The sequence below is a fragment of the Lissotriton helveticus genome, chromosome 7, assembly GCF_964261635.1.
Source record: "Lissotriton helveticus chromosome 7, aLisHel1.1, whole genome shotgun sequence".
NCBI classification, from domain to species: domain Eukaryota; kingdom Metazoa; phylum Chordata; class Amphibia; order Caudata; family Salamandridae; genus Lissotriton; species Lissotriton helveticus.
The window spans coordinates 399636241-399656205 of record NC_136068.1 but is presented as its reverse complement, the minus strand read 5'-3'; the positions used below and the strand labels follow the sequence as shown (position 1 = coordinate 399656205).

Genomic DNA, 19965 nt, shown 5'->3' with positions numbered 1-19965 from the left:
ATCTCCACGATGGCACTTTTGCCAGAGTACGCTTTGGAAGGTATGGTCAATTCACTGGGCTCTTTCCGGTTGAGAAGGGGGTTAGGCAGGGCTGTGTTCTTGCCCCAACCCTCTTTTCCCTTTTTCTTAATGGGCTTATAGAAGATCTACTATCCATCAAAGATATTGACACCCCGAAACTAGCTTCGCAAAGATTTCCTGCATTAATGTTTGCAGATGACACCCTGCTGCTCTCAAAATCCCCAATGGGCATGCAGAGGGTCCTAAACCAGTTCATCAAATTTTGTAACCATAGAAACCTGGTAATCAACATTGATAAGACTAAGTATATGGTATTTAATGCCAACACCACTAATTGCCCCCATCCTATGATGGAAGGCAGACCATTAGAAAGAGAGTCCCAACATTTGACTACTTAGGTTTGACCCTAAATGATAGAATGGGGTGGGGTGCACAAAGGGCCAAGGCCAATTTTAAACTAATACAGACAACTGGGGGAATTTTAAAAGTCCAAAACAATTGTGCCTACCAAATTGTTAGTGCCCCACTGGGAATTTTTAAAGTTCAAGCAAGATCATCTTCCCTTTACGGGGCGGAACTTTGGGGGCATGTTTCTTCCACCGACTTAACCACTACAGAAAATAACTTTATTGGGCAAATTTTAACTCTGCCTAGAAATACTCCGCTAGTCCCACTCAGGCTAGATTTGAATATTAGTCCCATAGCTGACGCCATCGCCTTACGTCCTCTCCTCTATTGGAAGAGGCTGTGGAGCTCCCCTGAACTGGAAAGCTACAAAAAGGAACTTAAGGTGGTGCTAGCCTCCCCAGGAGCAGGTAGAATTCCTTGGCTACGTTTTGTTAGATAGTCCCTTGTTCAAATAGGATATGAAAACCTATGGACAAATCCTGAGGTAGCATCCTCAACTATTACTACTAGGAAAACACTGTCCAATACTGTGAAGGACTTTAACCTCGGGAAGACATTTTGTTCAGTTTCACCAACGAGCCTGACTGGTGCCTTCCTGAATCATAAGTCTATTTACAGCTTTGAACAAGAAATAGACGTAATCCAACCCACTTTAGCAAAGAAGCTGTATCTACAGTTTAGATTTGGAACATTGCCCCTATACTCTATGACTGACAGGTGGACGGGGGTCCTGTTCATCTATGTCCTGGCTGTAGAACTGAAAATAAAACTATTCTCCATGTTACTCTTTTTTGCCCAGCCTACTCACTGATACGGAGAAAGTGGATAATACAGCTATGTAATAACCTGGGCATCAGGGACTATCTAGCTTTTTTCAGGATTTTGAAGTCAGACACAAACCCAGTGATAGTGTCCGTCATAACTAAGTTTTTATTTTCTATGTGGTTTATTAGAAGGAAACTACTTACCTAAGGAGGACAGTAATGTACTCATTGTAGAGACTCGAGAATTAATCGGATCAACAACCGCTATCTTACATTTTTTTTAAATTTTTAAAACTATTACATTTTTAATAGTCTTAACATATTGTCTTCTCCCTTCTGAATTTTATATGATGTATTTTAGTAATTATAATTACCAATGAATTGTTGAAAATTGACAATGTATTTTTATGTGCTTTGATGGTTAAAACTAACCGAAATAAAGTTTATTGAATGAATACCTCAATTACAGCGCTTAATGAAACTTTAAAGCTGTGGCTAGTGTAATTATGATCTGCCTAAAATATAGAATTCTTTTGTCCAGCATTGTTATGGAGATACATGGAAAGTGAAATAACTAATTCTTCTGATGGCAAGTGTACCAAACAGGTTTGCCAATTTGTAAGACCTGCGGGTTGTTCAGGAACTGTTTGATAACTAAAATGTATATGCCATCAAGACTGTACTGAACATATTCTGAACGCTACTGCAAAATTCAATAAAGACTATATACAAAAAAAGGCTTATTTTATGGTGATAATTCATCATTAGGTTCACCTACATTTTTTCAGAAGCAGTATTAGTTTGTAATGTACCTGTGAAAAAGTGCTATGGTTCCCTGCAAGCAAAGAATAGTCATTACACACAATTTTTTTGCAGTTCCCCTCAGGGACACAAAAACCAGACTTTAAGACTTCAAAATCCTTTCAGGATCTTATAATCACAAGAAGAACTACTGCTATGAGCCAATACTGCATTTTCCTTGCACCATAAGCCACTTTTTCCCCATCGCACTTCTGGTTAACAAAGGGAAACACTTGTTTAGTACTTGAAGATGCAATACTGAGTGCAAGATGTTCAGAATGAGTGACCAATTCATTTATTTATTTATTTATTTATTCAAAGTTTTATATAGCGCGAACAAGATCCTTACGGATATCAGAGCGCTTCACAGAGACAGGGGTAGGGGCAACAGGAATGGACAGAGATAATGGGAGCAGTATAATAGTCACTAACATAATAGGATAACAATAACGTACAGAAAACATAGCAATATACAATCAGGTAAACAAGTAATATAAGACGGCACAAGTCATTGATCCCACTACAGAAGGGTTCAGGTAAACCTTGGATGTGTGGATGGCTTATATCAATTTCTTAGGATAGAGAGAACACTGGGTGGGGGCATCGGGAGGGTGATACAATAATCCAAAGTGTGTCATATATTGGTCGGTAGTAAGAGAGTAGCGTAGTAGTGTCACCATCAAGTAGGAGTATAGTGCCAAGGACAAGGTGATCAGTGGTACAAAGCGATGCAGAGTCTCTGATCCAGCACCTATAAAGTTCAGGAGATCTTGGCCAGAAGGATGGTTTTCACCTCTTTCTTGAAGAGTGCAGTGGAGGAGATAAGCCTGGTTTCAGGAGGGAGCGCATTCCAGAAGCTGGGTGCCATTCCTGAGAAGGAGCGCTTGTATGTTTTTTCTTTCCGGAATCTACGAGGTTTCAGGACTAGATTTTTTGTACTTCTATTGGATCTCGAACCTCCTGATATAGACAACTTTTGAGCCAGGTAGTTGGGTGCATTGTGGTGCACGGCCGAGTGTGTCATAACTGCAATTTTTAGCTGTATTCTGGCTTCAAAAGGCAGCCATTTTAGGGACTTTAAGTCTGGGGATATATGCAAATGTTTTCTTGAGCCAGTAATGAGTCTCGCGGCAGCGTTCAAGGAGTCTCTTAGGGGTGCTGTTGTGGATAGCGGGAGTCCGCTGAGGGCCACAATTCCGTAGTCTATGCGAGGGATGACTAAAGCTTGTACAGCAGTTTGGAAGTCTTCGGCAGGGAGGAAGGGTTTCATTTTCCTCAGTGTATTGATTTGGAAATTAGCTCCTTTTGTGGCTTTGTTAACGTGCTGCTGCATGTTGAGCTTGCGTCGAGTGTGATGCCTAGGGATTTCGCAGAGTCCACGATGGTAGGTTGGACATTGAGTGCTGGTTGAAAGAGCTGTGTATTAGAAACAAATCAACAAAAAATTGGTCAAGACCAAAGTCAGAAAAATACTGACTATGGTCAGATGTAGCTGCTTGCAATTCTAATAAGCCGCTGATCATCGTCTCATGATTGTTCAAGTTTAATGTTTGGCTTGGAATACTACATGTACTCATAGTCCCTATGCTAGTTTTTTTTACCAATCAAAGTTTCGAGATGGTAGTGAATTGTAGAAAATGTGAGTGGTAGTCAAGACAGTCAGCAAAGAATGTTTTGCTACTGGTAAAATCGGCCTTTAATAACCCGAGCAGAATGGACAACGCAAACATTGTTTTTATAGTAGAGGGAAGGTCTGTTTAGCAGAGGCATGGGGCAGAGTTGAGTTGAGCTGGTTGTCAAGGTACTATCTAAGTCAAATAGGGGTCGGATACTGCATGGAGTTTGTGTAGATTTGTCAAATGAGACAAGGAAAAGGAAAATTACCAGCTTAGGCAGGAGTTTCTGGGGCATGAGAGGCAGAGAAATTAAAGGAGTGTAGTAGTGCCGAGGCACACTAGAGACATGCTTCGGAAGTGCAAAAGAGGGCTGAGGGATGAGCTGGTGTCAAAGTGGGCACTGCTGTAATGAAGGGGCACTTGGTAACGGCAGTGCACTGGGAAGGAAGGTAGTACAATGTAATGACATTTTAGATGCTCAGATGAGGAAACATTGCAATTTGACTATATTTATGGATAGACCGTGATTACTTGAATGGGTGAGTGGTAGAAAAGGGTTAAAAACCTAACCTGAGGCGGATAGGAACCAAGATATATTCACACTAACAGGAAACCAATCACACCAACCTGTGATTGACCACAGCTTCACCACTTGAGACTGTTACACATAACCCTTGATGGATCACACCATAGGCTTCCTAACAAAATGTGTCTTCTTCACAAGGAACACAAAAACCAACCCATTGACACTCTGAATAGGTGTGCTCATCCAAACTGCCATTTGAAGACCTCAGCACATCTTGAATTGATGTATTCAGTTTGTTCCATATGAGCCTTCAGCATTTTCTCAACTTTGGACATGATTTCCTAAACACACTAGGTCACCTTACATTATCAGACCAAACAGCCTTCATGTAGAAACTGATGTAATCTCAATGGTCAGACAAGCAATTCTTTATGTATTTTCTCTTACTTACACATCGACCCTGCGAATATCGCTCAATTACGGTATCAGGACAGTGGTCAGTAGGGAAAAAGGTCACATTCTTTATTGTAAATAATAAATTTTGTTTCACAAACTTGCTTTGCTTAATCATAGAATAAGGCAGCAAATTGTTTATCATCCATACATCCAATAAATAAAGCGAACCGATTCTGCTACTAATTAATAAAAATTATTTGGAGTAACTCAACCAAGAAAGAGTAAACCATTACATCTAGCACAGAACTAGCTGCATCCATCCTATGATAAATCAGACCCAGTCTGTGAAAAACAGACTCCCTGTGACTGTAGTGTTAGCACGAAAAATTGCATACTGTACTTTGGAGCATTCACTTTACCTTAGGTGGAATGTAGAACTCCAGAAGGTAACCACCACCCTCGAGTTTTCCAGCCTTCCTCAAGAGCAGACGGCACTTTTGCCAGCGAGACCGGCTACTGCTAGGGTCATCAGCTACAACATAGTTCAGAAGCCCGTCACGCCGCACATTGTACAGCTCCACCTTTGGGGTGGGAGTCTTAATCAAGCGCAAACGATCAAACTTGTGCGTCCATTTCTCAGCAGCGGAGTCCATCTTTCCTGCAGATGAGTTAGAATTGCTGTTGCCCCGGCTCTCGGATGCAGTCTCTTCAGTTGGTGACTCCACAGAGTGCTTCCACTGCAGAATGCCCCTCATGCTGCCGCGCACACTCCGGCTGACACTACGCAGAGAGAATCGCTTCTTGAGCTTGGGCTTGGCACTGACAGATGAGGTGGAGACATCCTCAGAACTTCGTGACTGGCTGCTTGACAAGCCAGATGTCAGCCCGGAGGACTCCAGACGGGTATTTGTATCCACGGGTGAAGCCACAGAGGAATCACTGCAGGTCTCCGACAGATCCTTGTTGGACACAGCCTGGCAGTTCTGGGCACCAGTGAATGGTACAATGTCACAGCGTGTGGGAGAGTCTGAAACATACATCCGGCTCACCTCTGTCTCAAAGTGCTCCACAAAGTGCTCAGCAAACCGGCGTGAGAAGGTAGTCTCAGCACCAGGGGTGGCGTACTGCGGATTCTCTGTAAGGAATGTGCGGAAACGCTGGGCAAAGTCAAGGGCTGCAGAGTGGGCATGAATTTCACAAAACTCTTTCCAGCTAGGGGACTGTGAGGGTCTCTCGCTGGGAATCGCGCCATTCATGGTGGATCCTGAAAGGATCAACTGTGGAGGAACAAATAAAGAAAGGGTTAGAAATTACCACCAAAAGCATTATACCACTGATGTGGTTTATTTTTACATAAAGTTTAAATACTAGCTATTTAAATACTAGCTATTTAGATTGCCTACAATTCTGATGCCCGTCTAGATGGGGATTTATTTTCAGTCTCTTTCTTTTTAAAGTAGTTATATAGTCTTGTGTGAAATCGTAGCATTGTAGCTGCTGGAGATTTGAATCCTTGGTTAAGAGGAGATTTAGTATTGTCTCCTTCAGAAATAATAACAATAATAATAAAAAGCAAGGTGCAACTTAAATGTTTGGCGTTTGAAAAATACCATTAGGAAAACAGCTTCATCAGCGATTTTTTTTTAATTAAAAAATGTTTATTGCCAGTATATTGCAGTCACATTTTGGAGAGCAAATCTTACAAAGAAGAGACTGAGGGTTTTTAAAAGTTCCAGCATACGTGGCCAAACTATAGTATATTCAAAGAGTATGCAGTTCTTGACTGATAAGCGGGGGACAGGAGGCTTTCCAGGTCATGGGTTGCAGGGGGTACGGGGGGGTTCCTCCTGCTGAAATTAGGGCCCTCACCCACCCGGCTGAGTGTCATGCTTCTTAATACGGCGTGCTTCTCGTCAGGTTGGATCTGCACTGGCTCCCTACGAGGGGCTCTTTGGCGGAGATCCTTTATTCCAAATTGCTGTTTGGTGCCGTGGGGGGTAAGGGGCCTAAATAGTCTAGATGAAGTGAGTGAAGGTAAGTGACCCTGAGGAAGGTTAAAACAGGAAATGGAAGTAGCAAAGAAAACAATTTTAATCAATAGGCCTTCCAACCAGTTTAAAAGATGAAAGGCACACATCTGAGGTAATGTCTCAGTTTCGGCGCTATGTTACGTGGTCAACATGTTACTAGCCTAATAGTCAAACGATCTAGTGGTGATTCGCCAGGACCGAATATAATCAGATTTATCTACAAAAGTGTGGTTATCTGGTGATATGGCCCTGATAAACCAACCTAAACAATACTCAGTGCTATACCTGTTAAAACATGATCAGCCCTAATCAGGTTGACTTACAGCAACAGTCTCTGACAGAAAGGACAAATGGAATTCCCCTGTGTCGTTTGCTCAGTAGCTAAACACCAGCGGACCTACCCACATGCTGCTCGTTCCCCCTGCAACCCATGACCACAAAAGCCTACTGTCCCCCCCGCTCATCAGTTAGGAACTGCATACTCTTTGTATTTGCATTTTAAAGAGCAGCACATCTTCATTTTACTATTGTGGCAAATGCCTGCATAACAACATTTAACAAAAAATAGACATTGAACCATCTTGTCAAGGCCACACCTATTGGTTTTACCAATTCTTGTTCTCTAGTGAATTTGTGAGTCAACTGAAGCTGATCCATACTTAAAAAGATACATTTAACATCAAAACTCTGTGTCCATGGGGGTACAAAGACTAAAGACAGAGGACAAAGACTAAGGATGCATTTTCTCTTGGCTGGAGAAAAAAATGTGACAATACATAATAACTGGCATTTTGCTTAACAAGCTTTCCTCCTGCTGAACACATTATGTACTAAATTCTTATCCTATGGACTAGGTAGTGTGTACTTCGTCTCAAAGAGACAGCTGCACACCAGTGGAGAGATATCTTTTGATAAATACAGCACATAGGTTTTGGGAGTTTTATATAGTGCAAACTTGACCCGAAGGGATCACAGCACTTTACATTAGCACTAGTTGGATTACAGACGGACACATTCATTTCGTTAGGCACGGGGAGATGAAGTGATTTACCCAGAATCACAGGATGTTGACCATCCCTGCAGAGACTCGAACCTGGTTCCCCAGCTTCCAGGTCGACGGATCTAGCCGTTAGGTCCCATTCTCTCCCCATAACTGGTGGCGGTCTTCCCCAAGGGCTGAGAATATGTATTTTTTTCTCTTCATCCCAGGTCTTTAAGTTGTAAACCAACGTCAATATCCAGTCACCCCGATTCCAGAACATTCTGATCCATTTCTCTAGCATTACAGTCCCTACCATATACTTCAAGGAAGTTGCGATTGTAAATGTTGTCATGAAAAACATCTCTACAACCCTGCAACCCTTTGTGATGCTTGCTTCAGTCTTGTTTATTGTGCCCAGCTTTACTTCAATCTTGTTGACATTTGGCAGTGGTTGAACTTTTGAAACCAGTAGGTGTACTTTGTCCAGCTGGCAAATAAAAATATTGAACACAAATTAAACTGTGTGCCACTACACGTACTAATGCAACCCTGGCAGCCCTGTTAAGTAGAGCTGAGACTTGAGCACCATCTTTGGTCACCGGAACTCTTCATCATTCATAAATAGGCGGGACACCGGTTCTTTTCTCTTCATCCCAGGTCTTTAAGTTGTAAACCAACGTCAATATCCAGTCACCCCGATTCCAGAACATTCTGATCCATTTCTCTAGCATTACAGTCCCTACCATATACTTCAAGGAAGTTGCGATTGTAAATGTTGTCATGAAAAACATCTCTACAACCCTGCAACCCTTTGTGATGCTTGCTTCAGTCTTGTTTATTGTGCCCAGCTTTACTTCAATCTTGTTGACATTTGGCAGTGGTTGAACTTTTGAAACCAGTAGGTGTACTTTGTCCAGCTGGCAAATAAAAATATTGAACACAAATTAAACTGTGTGCCACTACACGTACTAATGCAACCCTGGCAGCCCTGTTAAGTAGAGCTGAGACTTGAGCACCATCTTTGGTCACCGGAACTCTTCATCATTCATAAATAGGCGGGACACCGGTTCTTATTTGGGTGGGAGTGATGCGGAGAGATTTCTACTGCAAAATTATCGGCAGTATCTCAAATGGAGCGAGTTGTCCTGCTTTGCACCCAGATCCACAGAAACACTAGGGCAAACAGCATGTACATCAGTATGCAGCTAGATAAATTATGGCTCTGGTGCTATTCAAGCAGATCGACTTCTAAGATTAATACCAAATGTCCCTCAGGGCTGCTACTCACCAAAGTAACTATTTCTGGAGGAAATTAGGTCTTTTACATCTGTGTGTCAGCTATCTTACCTAGCCTCCTTCTGCAAATACCACTGGATTATGAGGATTGAAATGAATGTTTGCTTAATTCTTAAATCTAGTGATCTCCTTGTTTGCCCACTACAGGGGTCATGACTTTTGGTGGTTACTTGGCAGTATCTGCGCTGGGTACTGTAATTTACTACAGATGCCCAGTTGAAACTTTTAGGCATTTACTCTCCAGAGGTAGAATATGCTAGAATTATTTTAGGAGAAGGTAGGGGTTAGAATGTCAGATAAGAAAAGGCTTTACTTTTTGTTACAAGCAGGCCACATAGGGCAGATAACAGAGTGAATCTCAGAAAAAAAGAGATAATGCTAACAACTTTTAGTACCAAGGTGCAACCAGAAGTTTATTTGCAGCATTCACATACAATAGGTAATAACATGGGCTCTATAGTCCGGGTACTCCTGTAGTGCAGCATTTCCCAAATTGTAGATCATGATCCACTGGGGGATCGCCAGCCGATTTCTGGTGGGTCATGGAAGGGGAATAAATAAAGATGCTTTTACATTTTTGTGAGAATCTGAGTGTACTTTATGATATGGCTGTGGGGCCTTTGTGCGGAGTACACTTGCAGATACCATTTTGGGTCCAGTCATTATAGTTTACTTAACCTAAGCTCAATCCTGGGTAGCTGTGGCTGTGAGTAGTAAGGCGTGGCAAAGGAACTTAGTGCGAAGCATTCAACAGCACCCAGCAACCGAATAAAACATTTTTTATTTAAAAATCACACACCAATAAAACAACAACAATTTATATAAATCGGGCGTAGTTTTATGAATTTTTAGAGACCTTCATCATCAAAATCAAAAAATCCACCGGAGGCGGCTGGAGATACAGATTTTAGAACTTTATTTTTTTTAAGCAACTGCAAACAAGCACTGGCAAACAGAGTTTGAAAACTATGGAATAGTTTGGAAAAGTTAGTGAGAGTACTCCGGCCCGACTTGGGCGACCAAATCCAACAGGGATAAGGTCTAGAGGGCCAGAAAGGATACTTTGGACAGTTACCTGGCAACCGGAGCGATTTTGAAGCAAGCGCTCAACTTTACAGGATGAACGCCAGAGACTTTAATGGAGTGGTTCTGATACCGAGGGATGCAGGTTCAGTATGCTCAGAGGATGCTCCTGATGCTGTACAGTCGACGGAGGTGAAGTCCAGTTGAGTCCTCGGTCCAGAGGCAAGTGGGGGCAACTTGGTTCATAGATATCGGGGTCCCACGAAGTCCTCCATGCAGGGATCCAAGGGCTGCTGATGCAGACTGTAGATCCTTATATCCCTGCATGGAAGACTTCGCCAACTGACCCTTGGAGTGTCAGATTTGGGCTGGGGCTGGGATCCAACTACCCCCCCCCCCCTTCCCCCAGCCAGTCATGCAAAACAGGGTCCAAACTCTGCTAGCCCAAAGTGCAGCAGGTGCAGTCGCTCTGACGTCGCAGCCTCTCTTTCTGCACTTCCAACGAGTGCAAAGGGGTCTTGTCCATTTTCCAAATCCAGTGAGTACTGAAGGGCAGGGTGCAAGGGTTGCCCTACTTTAGGAAAGTGCCCTGAGGGAACCATGCGGGTACTAACCAATGGGCAACTAGGTCCCCTCCTCCCTGGTGACGAAGTTCCTGGGACGTGTTGCATCTGGCTATTTCAGAGTGCGCCATTTGTGCACCTTCAAGATGGCACGACCCTTCCTCAGTCGTCGGGAGCAGGGTAGCCCACCCTAGAGGTGTGGCTACCAGTGGGCTACACGCTCACGGGAAACCTGGTTTGAACACAGGGTTACCTCCCTTCGCTTGGTCTCCTAATTGTCTGCAGGAATAAAAGGCATTCTGCTCAGGGACGTTGTCAAAAGCGGCCCTTCAAAGGCAGCTTCAACTTTGAAGCCTACCTTTTGGGAAAACACCCTGAGTGGTCATCCTGTGAGAGGAGGTGGCACCTCAGTCTGCAGCAACTGCTTTTGTTCCCAGTCCTAAAAGACGCTCACACCTCTCCCCAGGTGGTCAGAAACCTGTTTGTGTGTCAGTGCCTTTCTGAGGCTACTGGACCAGCTTGTGTGCAGAGTGGCACCTTTCTAAAAGTTGCTTAACTTTAATAGTGACTTTAAATCTGGCCTGGGCATCAGGTCGGATTTAAAGTCCCAAATAATCTGATACCTTACTTGACCCTGTTACGCAGTTCCATTCAGAAGTTAGGGTTAAACGGTTGGCAACCCAATAGTCTGTGTTAGCCAATGGGGCTCCTAACCTTTCCACAGCAAAATGACAATTTAGAAGTGTGGCTGCTAAGACATATTAAAAATTACATGTCTTACTTAAGTGTATATAGTTCCCTGTCACAGGGCTTCATAGGTCTTCCTTAAGAGACTTGCCTATATCCTTAAAGGAAGTGGTGGACTTGCCATTAGGTATAATGGGAAAGTCGAACTAGCAGTGTCGCACACTGCCCTGTCAGTCTGCAGTGGAGGCTTGGGTCCATTGTGTCTCTGTCACATGCAGGGAGGCACTAACAGTGCTACAGCTCTAGGTGAAAACTCTAGCTTATGTGCCCTTGGTACCATAAACTAGGGCCTTCAATAAGCCAAGCCTTGCCAATTGGATGTATCCAATTAAACATACCATTTGGAATGGGTCAGAACACTTGCAATGAGGTTTGGACAGCAGGCCTCAGTACACTTTCAAAGTCGAAAAACCAGCCTCTAAATCAATCAAACAGCATTTGTAAAGTGCAACACTGTCACCCCAAGGGAAATCTGGGTGCCGTTTCTCAGAAGAGCCAGGTCTTGAGTCTTTCTGAAGTCTGCCAGCGAGGGGGCTGTACAGACCTGGAGGGAGAAGGTCGTTCAAGGTCTTGGCAGCGATGTATGAGAAGGAGCAGCCACTGCTGCGGGGTGTGTGCAATTGGGCGAGTGAAGATGAGCGCAGATTTGTCTGGAGGGTTGGTAGAAGTTCAGTCGGATGTAGGCATGTCCTATGTCGTGGAGGGCTGCGTGATGATCTTGAACTGTCATCTCGTCTGAATGGGGAGCCAGTGGAGGTATATTGTGGCGGGGGGGAGGGGGAAAGGGGAGGGGGAGGGCAATGTGGTATTGTTTGGAGAGGTCCAGGGTGAGTTTGGCTTCAGCATTCTGTATGGTCTGGAGTCTTCTGAGAAGCTCAGTGGAGATGCCGGTGTAGAGAGCGTTGCCATAGTCTAGGAGGCTGGTGTCTTGGGCCTGGGTGACAGTCTTTCTGAAGTTGGTTGGGATCCATTTGAAGATTCTGCAGAGCATGCAGAGTGTGTGGAAGCAGGAGGAGGCGAAAGTGTCGATTTGGGCTCCGGGAGGTTGTAGTTAGCTGCAATGTATTCCATAGAGAGATCTTTGAATTCAAACATTTTGATGGTGACCATCATCAAGCCCCCAGTAAACTATATCAAAAAAGTTTTCCACGTAACGGCACAGGAGTACAGCGTCTCTGCTGCAGTTCGCATCATGTTGATGAGGTGGATGGCTCTCTTGATCTCATTACTGGTTGTTAGTCTGTGAATGATGCTTGTGAATCAGATCTAGGCATTCATTACCCTATCTAGTAAATGTGCTAAAGGTTAGTTGAAATGTTTTACATCTGCATTCTGCAAGAATATTGGAGGATAGATTTCACAATGACTGAGAACCCATTCCTGGTTCAGCGATCAAGGAGATGGCTGGTTCCACATAGATGAAGCCCTTGAAGACTTACATCAAGATACTGAGTGGCTGGGGAAAACTTTTATAAAAAGGTGGGACTGAACAAGACTGGCCTCTGAGTTTGGCTGGTTTGAAGCTGTTAATCTCCCCAGCACTTCCTCTTTAGGTTACTAGTCTGTCAAATATGTACACTTAAAGTTTGGGTGGTCTAGAGAGGGACAAGGTGTACAGGTAGGAAGTTCTTGCCATGGTGTCAGGGGGTCCAGCAGAGCACAGCTCCTGATAACTGGTTTGAAAAACCTATAATATTCCCCCTTTCTTGCAGCTAATCTCCCCAATCTGCCAGCCTGAAAACTGTGGCTCTGATGACGGTGATGATCACTTCACAGCCAGCAATAGCCAGTGTCTGGGACTCTAATCCTCTTCCTTCACTAGTTACCTTGGCGGTGCACTGCACAAAACTGGCATGCATTGAGCAGAATAGCCATTCTAGCCATTTTGGTCAGTGCGGAGGAATGGTATTGCTTAGGGTATCTCTGAGAGCTTAGTCTATCTAGGCTCCTGTAGGAAACAAACATCTGCCTCCAGATTACACAGCACGCGTCATACACCAACATGTTTGGTTGGGTTGTGGAGTCCAACGACATAAATGGTAATTATGTTTTAGCACCTTAAGTGTAATGTATGTATGCAGGTGTCCTCTGTATCAGGCCAAAAGGGCGCTTCTGCAAGTAGTGCTCGGCGCTGTGTCGCTGGCCTTAGGGGCAAATCTCCTCTATGGCCCCCAACTTCCTCCCCGTTAGACCTGGCCCTTTTTACAGGGTTATCCCCAAACTTTTTGCCTACTTTTTTTTCTGACCTGTTTTTTGCCGGCTTTAGGACTCTGGGCACGTTACCACTGCTAACCAGTGCTAAAGTGCAAGTGCTCCCTGTGTAAATTGTATTGGGGGATTGGTCGATCCAGGATTGGCATATCTGATTTACTAGTAAATCCCTACTAAAGTGCACCAGGTGTGCCCAGGGCCAGTAAATCATATGCTACTAGTGGGCCTGCAGCACGGATTGTGCCACCCATAAGAGTAGCCCTGTAAACATGTCACAGACCTGCCACTGCAAGGAGGCGCTAGGGGGCATGCAACCAAGATGGCCACACCTTAGTGAGGCTCTGCTGCCCTGGAGCTAACAATCATCATTCATCCTAAACCTGGGAGACTGTGCTTGCCCGAAATTACAGTGCATCGACTAGGGAGGATGCAGGAAAGACCCGCAGTGTCGGCGGTGAACCCGGAGATGAGGGGACCCAGCTGGGCACAGATTGTGACTGCGGCCTGCATAGCGGGCTTCCGTGGACTGGAGCCTGAGCAGACTGCTGCAGTGCGATCCTCACAGAAGCTGGGAGGGTCAACCTGGGCGGACTCGCTGATCTTTCCCCCGTAACGCTGCTGGCGACACTCCGAACGGTGCGTGGGGAGATAAACGAAAATAAGGCAAGATTAGATCTGGACCCACATGCTGCCCAGCGACCATCCTGTGATGGGAGACGGCCGCACAGGGCCCGGGACTGAGGCCTAGCGCAACGCTGCGAAAACCCGCACTGATCCATGTAACAATTAAGCCCAGCTAGCGCATTGGCAAACACGAAGCGAGAGGGCACAACGGGAAGAAGGACAAATGACACTGCAGCAGAGCGCTCACCCACAAACTATCTGGAGTCCATCTGGCAGTGGGGTCTGGCGCGAGGAGCCGGGAACTGGGGCCTAGCTTGGGAGCACAGCTACGGACATCGCGCACGTCAGGCCAAACAGCCGCGACCCATTACAGCCGCATTTTAGACACGGAGCACGGTCTCTGCTGGCTACGAGATACTGCCTGGGGAGGACCCTCCCCCCCTCTGGGCCAAGTGCTGGCGGACTGCGCGTGGCCTAGTTGATCTCTGGGCGGGATGCTCGGGACACCATGCGCCAAAATCTACAGCAGACTGAGCTGGCCCCTCCCGCCTCTCTGACACTATCTTAAAAGAGCACTCCTCCTACCGGCAGACTGCCTGACAACTACTACTCCTGCAGAGCCCATAAGGTTGGTCTGGAACAAATTGACCCATACCGTGCTACTCATCCTGCCACGGCGCTCCAGCTGGGCCGCAGTCCCTCCGGGCGTCCTGCAGAGCCTGCTAAGGCACTACCTTTCGGCCATCTGGAGATACGGTGTGCCACATCAAAGGGATCGCTGCTGACCTTCCAAACCCCTGCCCCGCATTGCATTTGTGATCTCCCCAAGTAGAAGGGTCTGGGATCTGGCCACCACTGCGTGTGCAAAGACTGCGTTAGTACACGCCGGGGCTGTGTGCCACCACTGAAGGGAGACGACTGGGCCTTTCCCTACTGCATTGTGGGCCCGGTGGGGAGCAGACCTAAAGAGGGACCAGTGTGCACTACATCCGAGAAGAGGGGAACGAGGAAAGTGTTTACCAGCCCTCCAGCGCACAGGCTTGCTACAGCTGCGGAACTGGCTCCCACATCAGGGACATACGCATGCCAAAGACAACGGGCTGAATGCCAGTAGAGACGTGGCGCTTGCCTCCACCACGCCCGGAGGGGTAAAGATGTTGAGCACGCTGCTTGGCTTCTCAGCACCATTGACTGCCTGCTACATCCCCAGAAGAAACTGCACCGCCCCCATTGTGCCGAGGACGCCAGCAGATCAGAGTATAGATGCAGAGAAGGTTGGGGGGTGGGGGAGACAGCCTCAAGCCCACCCGACCAAGAGCATGAGAAAGTCAGATGGTAAACAGCCTAAATTGAACTTTGATACCCGCAGGACGCCGAGGGGACAGCCGGAGCTGGAACAAGATGGCATGAGCCAACCAAGCCAGGGCACCGACGAGGTGGATCTGAAGACGCAACTTCACACAATGAAAACCAGTTTTGCGTCAATCGAGAATGGATCAGATCACCCAGAAGATGGGAAAAAAGGGCGACAGGCTAAAAGAGGCCAAAACTCGTATCTCAACGCTGGAAGATGAACACGCGCAAGCGGTGGGGCAGCTCACGGACGTAGACAAATTATTTAAGATTATTGCGGCAAAAAACAAAGACATCGAAGCCCGCTCACAAGTGGGCGGTGGGGGAGAGTACGCTTCGATATCAACAGGCCCGGAGGCAGAACAATGATAAAGTGCTGGAGGCAGCCACAGCATGGGAGACACTGGTGCAGGCATTGCAGGATTATCAGGCAGGGGAAGAGTGAGGTGAGATTGCAAGAGTGGTGGGTCACCCGAACTTGAACAGGTATGACCAGAAGTAGTATAGAGGGCGACTCCTGTTTCTACACGATGATATGGCTCCGTAGTATGGTACACACCGGCGACATGGGGGGGGGAGGGGTGGTCTCACTGCACAGGGTGGGGCGAGTTGGGATTGTTAGTAGTATTGGGTTGTCTCTATGGTCGACAATAATAAGATGCAGTGCGGATACCATGATGTAATGTACAGAGAATGATGGGGTTAATTCATGTAACCACGATGACACTAGACACCCAATTGGTGGATATCACGTATATGTATGATGTGTATGCAAAACCCAATAAACTACGTTTAAAAAAAAATTTTTAAAAAAAAAATCGAAGCCCGCTCACGGCGGAACAATATCCGCTTTACTGGCATCCCCGAGACCACCAACACTGGGAGCTTGGAGTACTATGTAGAACATCTAACCACCACCTGCTTTGGTCAGGAGGCCTTCTACAGAATGCTATTGTTGAACGGGCGCATCGTACACTGGAGCCAAAGCCCCCACCTGGAGCACCAACCCAGCCCATAGTCGCGAGCCAACTCAATTATCGAGACCGAGGTATTGACCTGCGCAGGGCAAGGGAGCTGAGAGACGTCATTTTTTAGAACAATGACATCTCATTATATCCGGACTTCACCTTCAATGTCCAAGAAGCACAGAAGAAGTTTGCTCCTATAACAAAGAAGATTCAGCAGGAGGGAGTGGAATACGCAATGTTCTATCCTGCACGTTTGCGAATCACTCACAATGGACTGCAACACATCTGCAACACCCCACAACAAGTGGCAGACTTCTTTAAGAAGATAGTACTGGCTGCCAAAAGAGCGGAGTGTTCCCCACTGGGCAGGGGAGACAGCCCAGCGCAGCATGAAGAGAACTGAAACAGATGTGGGTGGACTTACCCTACACTGCTCGCAGGGTTGGGGGGTAGACGCTGTCTGTGTAGCAGCTCGCTTCAATGCACAGGTAACATTAACTGTAGTCACTGTAATACTTCCTGGTCTAATACCAATTTATGTGTAGAAAATGGGTACCCTGCAGGACATCCATATTGCATTCCAGGGACCCCTTCTGCACTTTATGACAGTGCAGGGGGAGCGGCCACGCCCTCTAGAACACACGTCTCTAAGGGTTTACCCCTTATCTCCATTAATGCAGATGGTTTTGTTACAATGTTGCTTTAGTTGTTTTGTTGTGGGGGATATGCATTTATGGGTCACTAATGAACCTGTAGTTTACAAAGTACCAGTTATATGTATTGAATGGGATGGTATACTATGGCCCATATGTCTCTTTATATCACAGACACTTCACAAACCCACTATATGGACAAAGTACTGTTGTAATAGAGACAATGTGGCCCAAACACTTTATCTTTTGTTTCCAACTAACGGCAAGGTTTTGGAAACAAGAGAGAAAGTACGCTGCCTCGCATCACAACGATTCATAAAAGGTGACATTACGAACAAGAGACGGCGCTAGAATCGCCTGAAAGGAGTTGATAAGGAGAAATTGGAACCTCTACAAGAATGTCCATAAAAGTAGTTCCCACAGCTATCAAAACTATCAAAGAATATTGACATATGAAGTGCACGTGTGGAACACCGTGTCCCAAATAAAGCTACTGGTCCTGATGAGAACGCTATGAACTTTTGTCAGGGTTCATAACGTGTCGACCACACAGGTTCTCCAAAAGTACAGCGAAAAGAGAATTACCCCCAGTGACGCTCAAGCCATAACTTGATTTGGTTTAATCATAGTTTAAAATAATTCATTGTGATGCTTGACGTAAAGTGGGTATATTAAGAACAATGTACTGTTGGGTCTAAAATGTTTTATGTGTTAAGTGTATTTAAAACTTGTCAAAAAGGTAATTGGTTTTTTTGTTGTTTTTTTTGGTGTATATAAATGCATTTGTAGGTTTGTTTGTTTTTTGTTACATAAGATGTTGTGTTTAGGTCATATCCTGTGTTTTTTTTCCTTTTGTGTCAATTGTAAAAAATGTGGGTGTGGTTTGTGAATATTGTAGAGACTATTGGAAATTGTTTTGATATATGAATGAAATAATCAATCCTAACTAAAGAAAAAAGAAGTGATTGTTAGTGTCACATTGAATTGATTAATGTGTCCTTCCCACAAATAATGGACTAAATCGATAACAGTATTGGCATTTCTTTTGTACTCACACAAAACGGTCGCCACCCCCTGTAGTGTGTCTAGAGCCAGGTCAGGGAAAGGCACGGTCTTGTGCACTACAAAGACTTTCCTTTGAAGTTTGCCAACTTCAAAGGCAGAAAAGATATAAGTATTGGACCTCTGACACCCCCAAAATCAGAACACTTCTGGACTAAAGGATATTCTGAGAGGAAGAAGAGAATCATTTATAACCAGCTTGTTGTATGGCGTTTTAGATTCCGAATGAATTTTGCCGATTCATGCCCTTATATAGGTACAATTCGCGTTGCCCTTATATAGGCATAGAAATCAAGTCCTCATTTAGGCATAGCCCATGCTACCCAAATACAGACATGGCTACTTCCATCCGTTCATCTACATCACAACGAGTTCTAGGAAAACCAGGTTCTTAAGCTGTAAGGGAATTCCCCCTGCTTGGATATTGATTTCTCCAAGAACTAATTTATTATGCATGAACAACTATTCCTTAGGGGTTCATCCATGACGTTCATATGCCCGACTTTACGTCAAAGCTGGCATTCCTAAACACCTTCAAGGCATAAATATACCTTCACTTGCTATGGCAAAGCACGGTGTGGTTCGGTGCAGTTCGACTACCTACTTGCCCGACGCAGCTCGCTACAGCAAGTGCCGAAGGAAGCCGACTCTCCAGCTGATGCACTGACTAAGAAGCGGACATCCTCCTGCCGAGAATCCAGCTCCAGTGTTTCTGACTCCCCTTGCGGGGTGTTGGGAAATCTAGTCCCGAGACAGAGATACCAACCTCTTTCGTTCTAAAGGTATGGAGCTGATTAGAACCTAGAGAAACCTTTGGCAATTCTTGGCATAACTAAAACTTATGCTAAACAGCACTTACTTCTTCCCTGGTACTAGACCTAGGTTAGGTACATTGGGGTAGGCGTATTTTAGAAGCACCAGTTGAGTATTTTAGCCTGTGTTATTTATGTGTGTATTTTTACACGTCATAGCAACAGTCAATGCTATTACAGTATTATTTTATATTACTGTTCTCGCTGTACGCATTATACTTTGCATTCTGTCTAACGATTGAAGCAGTTCACAACTCTTGCATGAGAAAGTAGACCGTTCAATAAATCCTTTTATTGAAAACGCCGGTCTCACTATTTCTCTGCAACTCTGTAGAAACAAAGCATGCACGATTGACTGAGTAAAATAGTGGTCTATTGTTTCCACGACTGACGATATTTGTTCCAGTCCTAGGGAAACAAAGTTGTCATGTTTATGCGGTTGTCAGAAACGAATCCCTTCTTGTTTATTCAAGAGTTTCTAGTGACCTCCAAGTTAGTCGGCACACACAATTAAGTTTACTATACTCGATAGAGACATACTGACCTCAGTCCTATGTCAAATCTATAGTGTATATTATTCCAATGCGCAAAGCCTATTGGGAATATAGGAACTACACTACAAGCTGATCTAGAGTAGAAGAGTTGCAGTGTGGACCAGTAGCTCCCTTATGCAGGTTTTTAGTCCCCGAGTATATTCTAAGAGGTCTTGGGTCACCTCTGGTTTATCCTGTTACCAGGCCTCCCTTGTCCTCTCCAGTAGGGTTCTGGGTTATCGGCCGTAAAGAAGCTGAAATGACGAAGAAAACCCATGCTACTCAGCACCTGACCCGCAAATGACAAAGAGGGCAAGGGGCAGGAGTAGATCCCAATCTTTCAATTCACTTGCTAAAATTTACTTCAGGGTTAAATTTAAGAGTCCCACTGTACCTCTCGCATAAGCCATCCGTTCGAGGGAGATACCCGGAGGTTTTGATATGTGAGAGGTTCAAGGTGTTGAAGACCTAACCCATAAGATGTGACACGAATGGGCTATCCTGGTCAGTTAGGATTTCTCTTGGAAACCCTACTCTAGAAAATAGTTATACCAATTTCTTGGCTATATTAGGCAC

The 19965-nt window shown here is 45.1% G+C and overlaps 1 protein-coding gene across 4 annotated transcripts in view; it reads right to left on the bottom strand.

The window, feature by feature from the left end:
* The window catches only part of SH2B1 (SH2B adaptor protein 1), a 333368-nt gene that overhangs the window by 265343 nt on the left and 48060 nt on the right, over positions 1 to 19965 (bottom strand). For all 4 annotated transcript variants that reach the window (XM_078652265.1, XM_078652262.1, XM_078652264.1 and 1 more), the window contains exon 2: positions 4952 to 5809. In XM_078652265.1, the coding sequence (XP_078508391.1) occupies positions 4952 to 5809 (858 nt within the window). The remainder of the gene's footprint in view (positions 1 to 4951; positions 5810 to 19965) is intronic.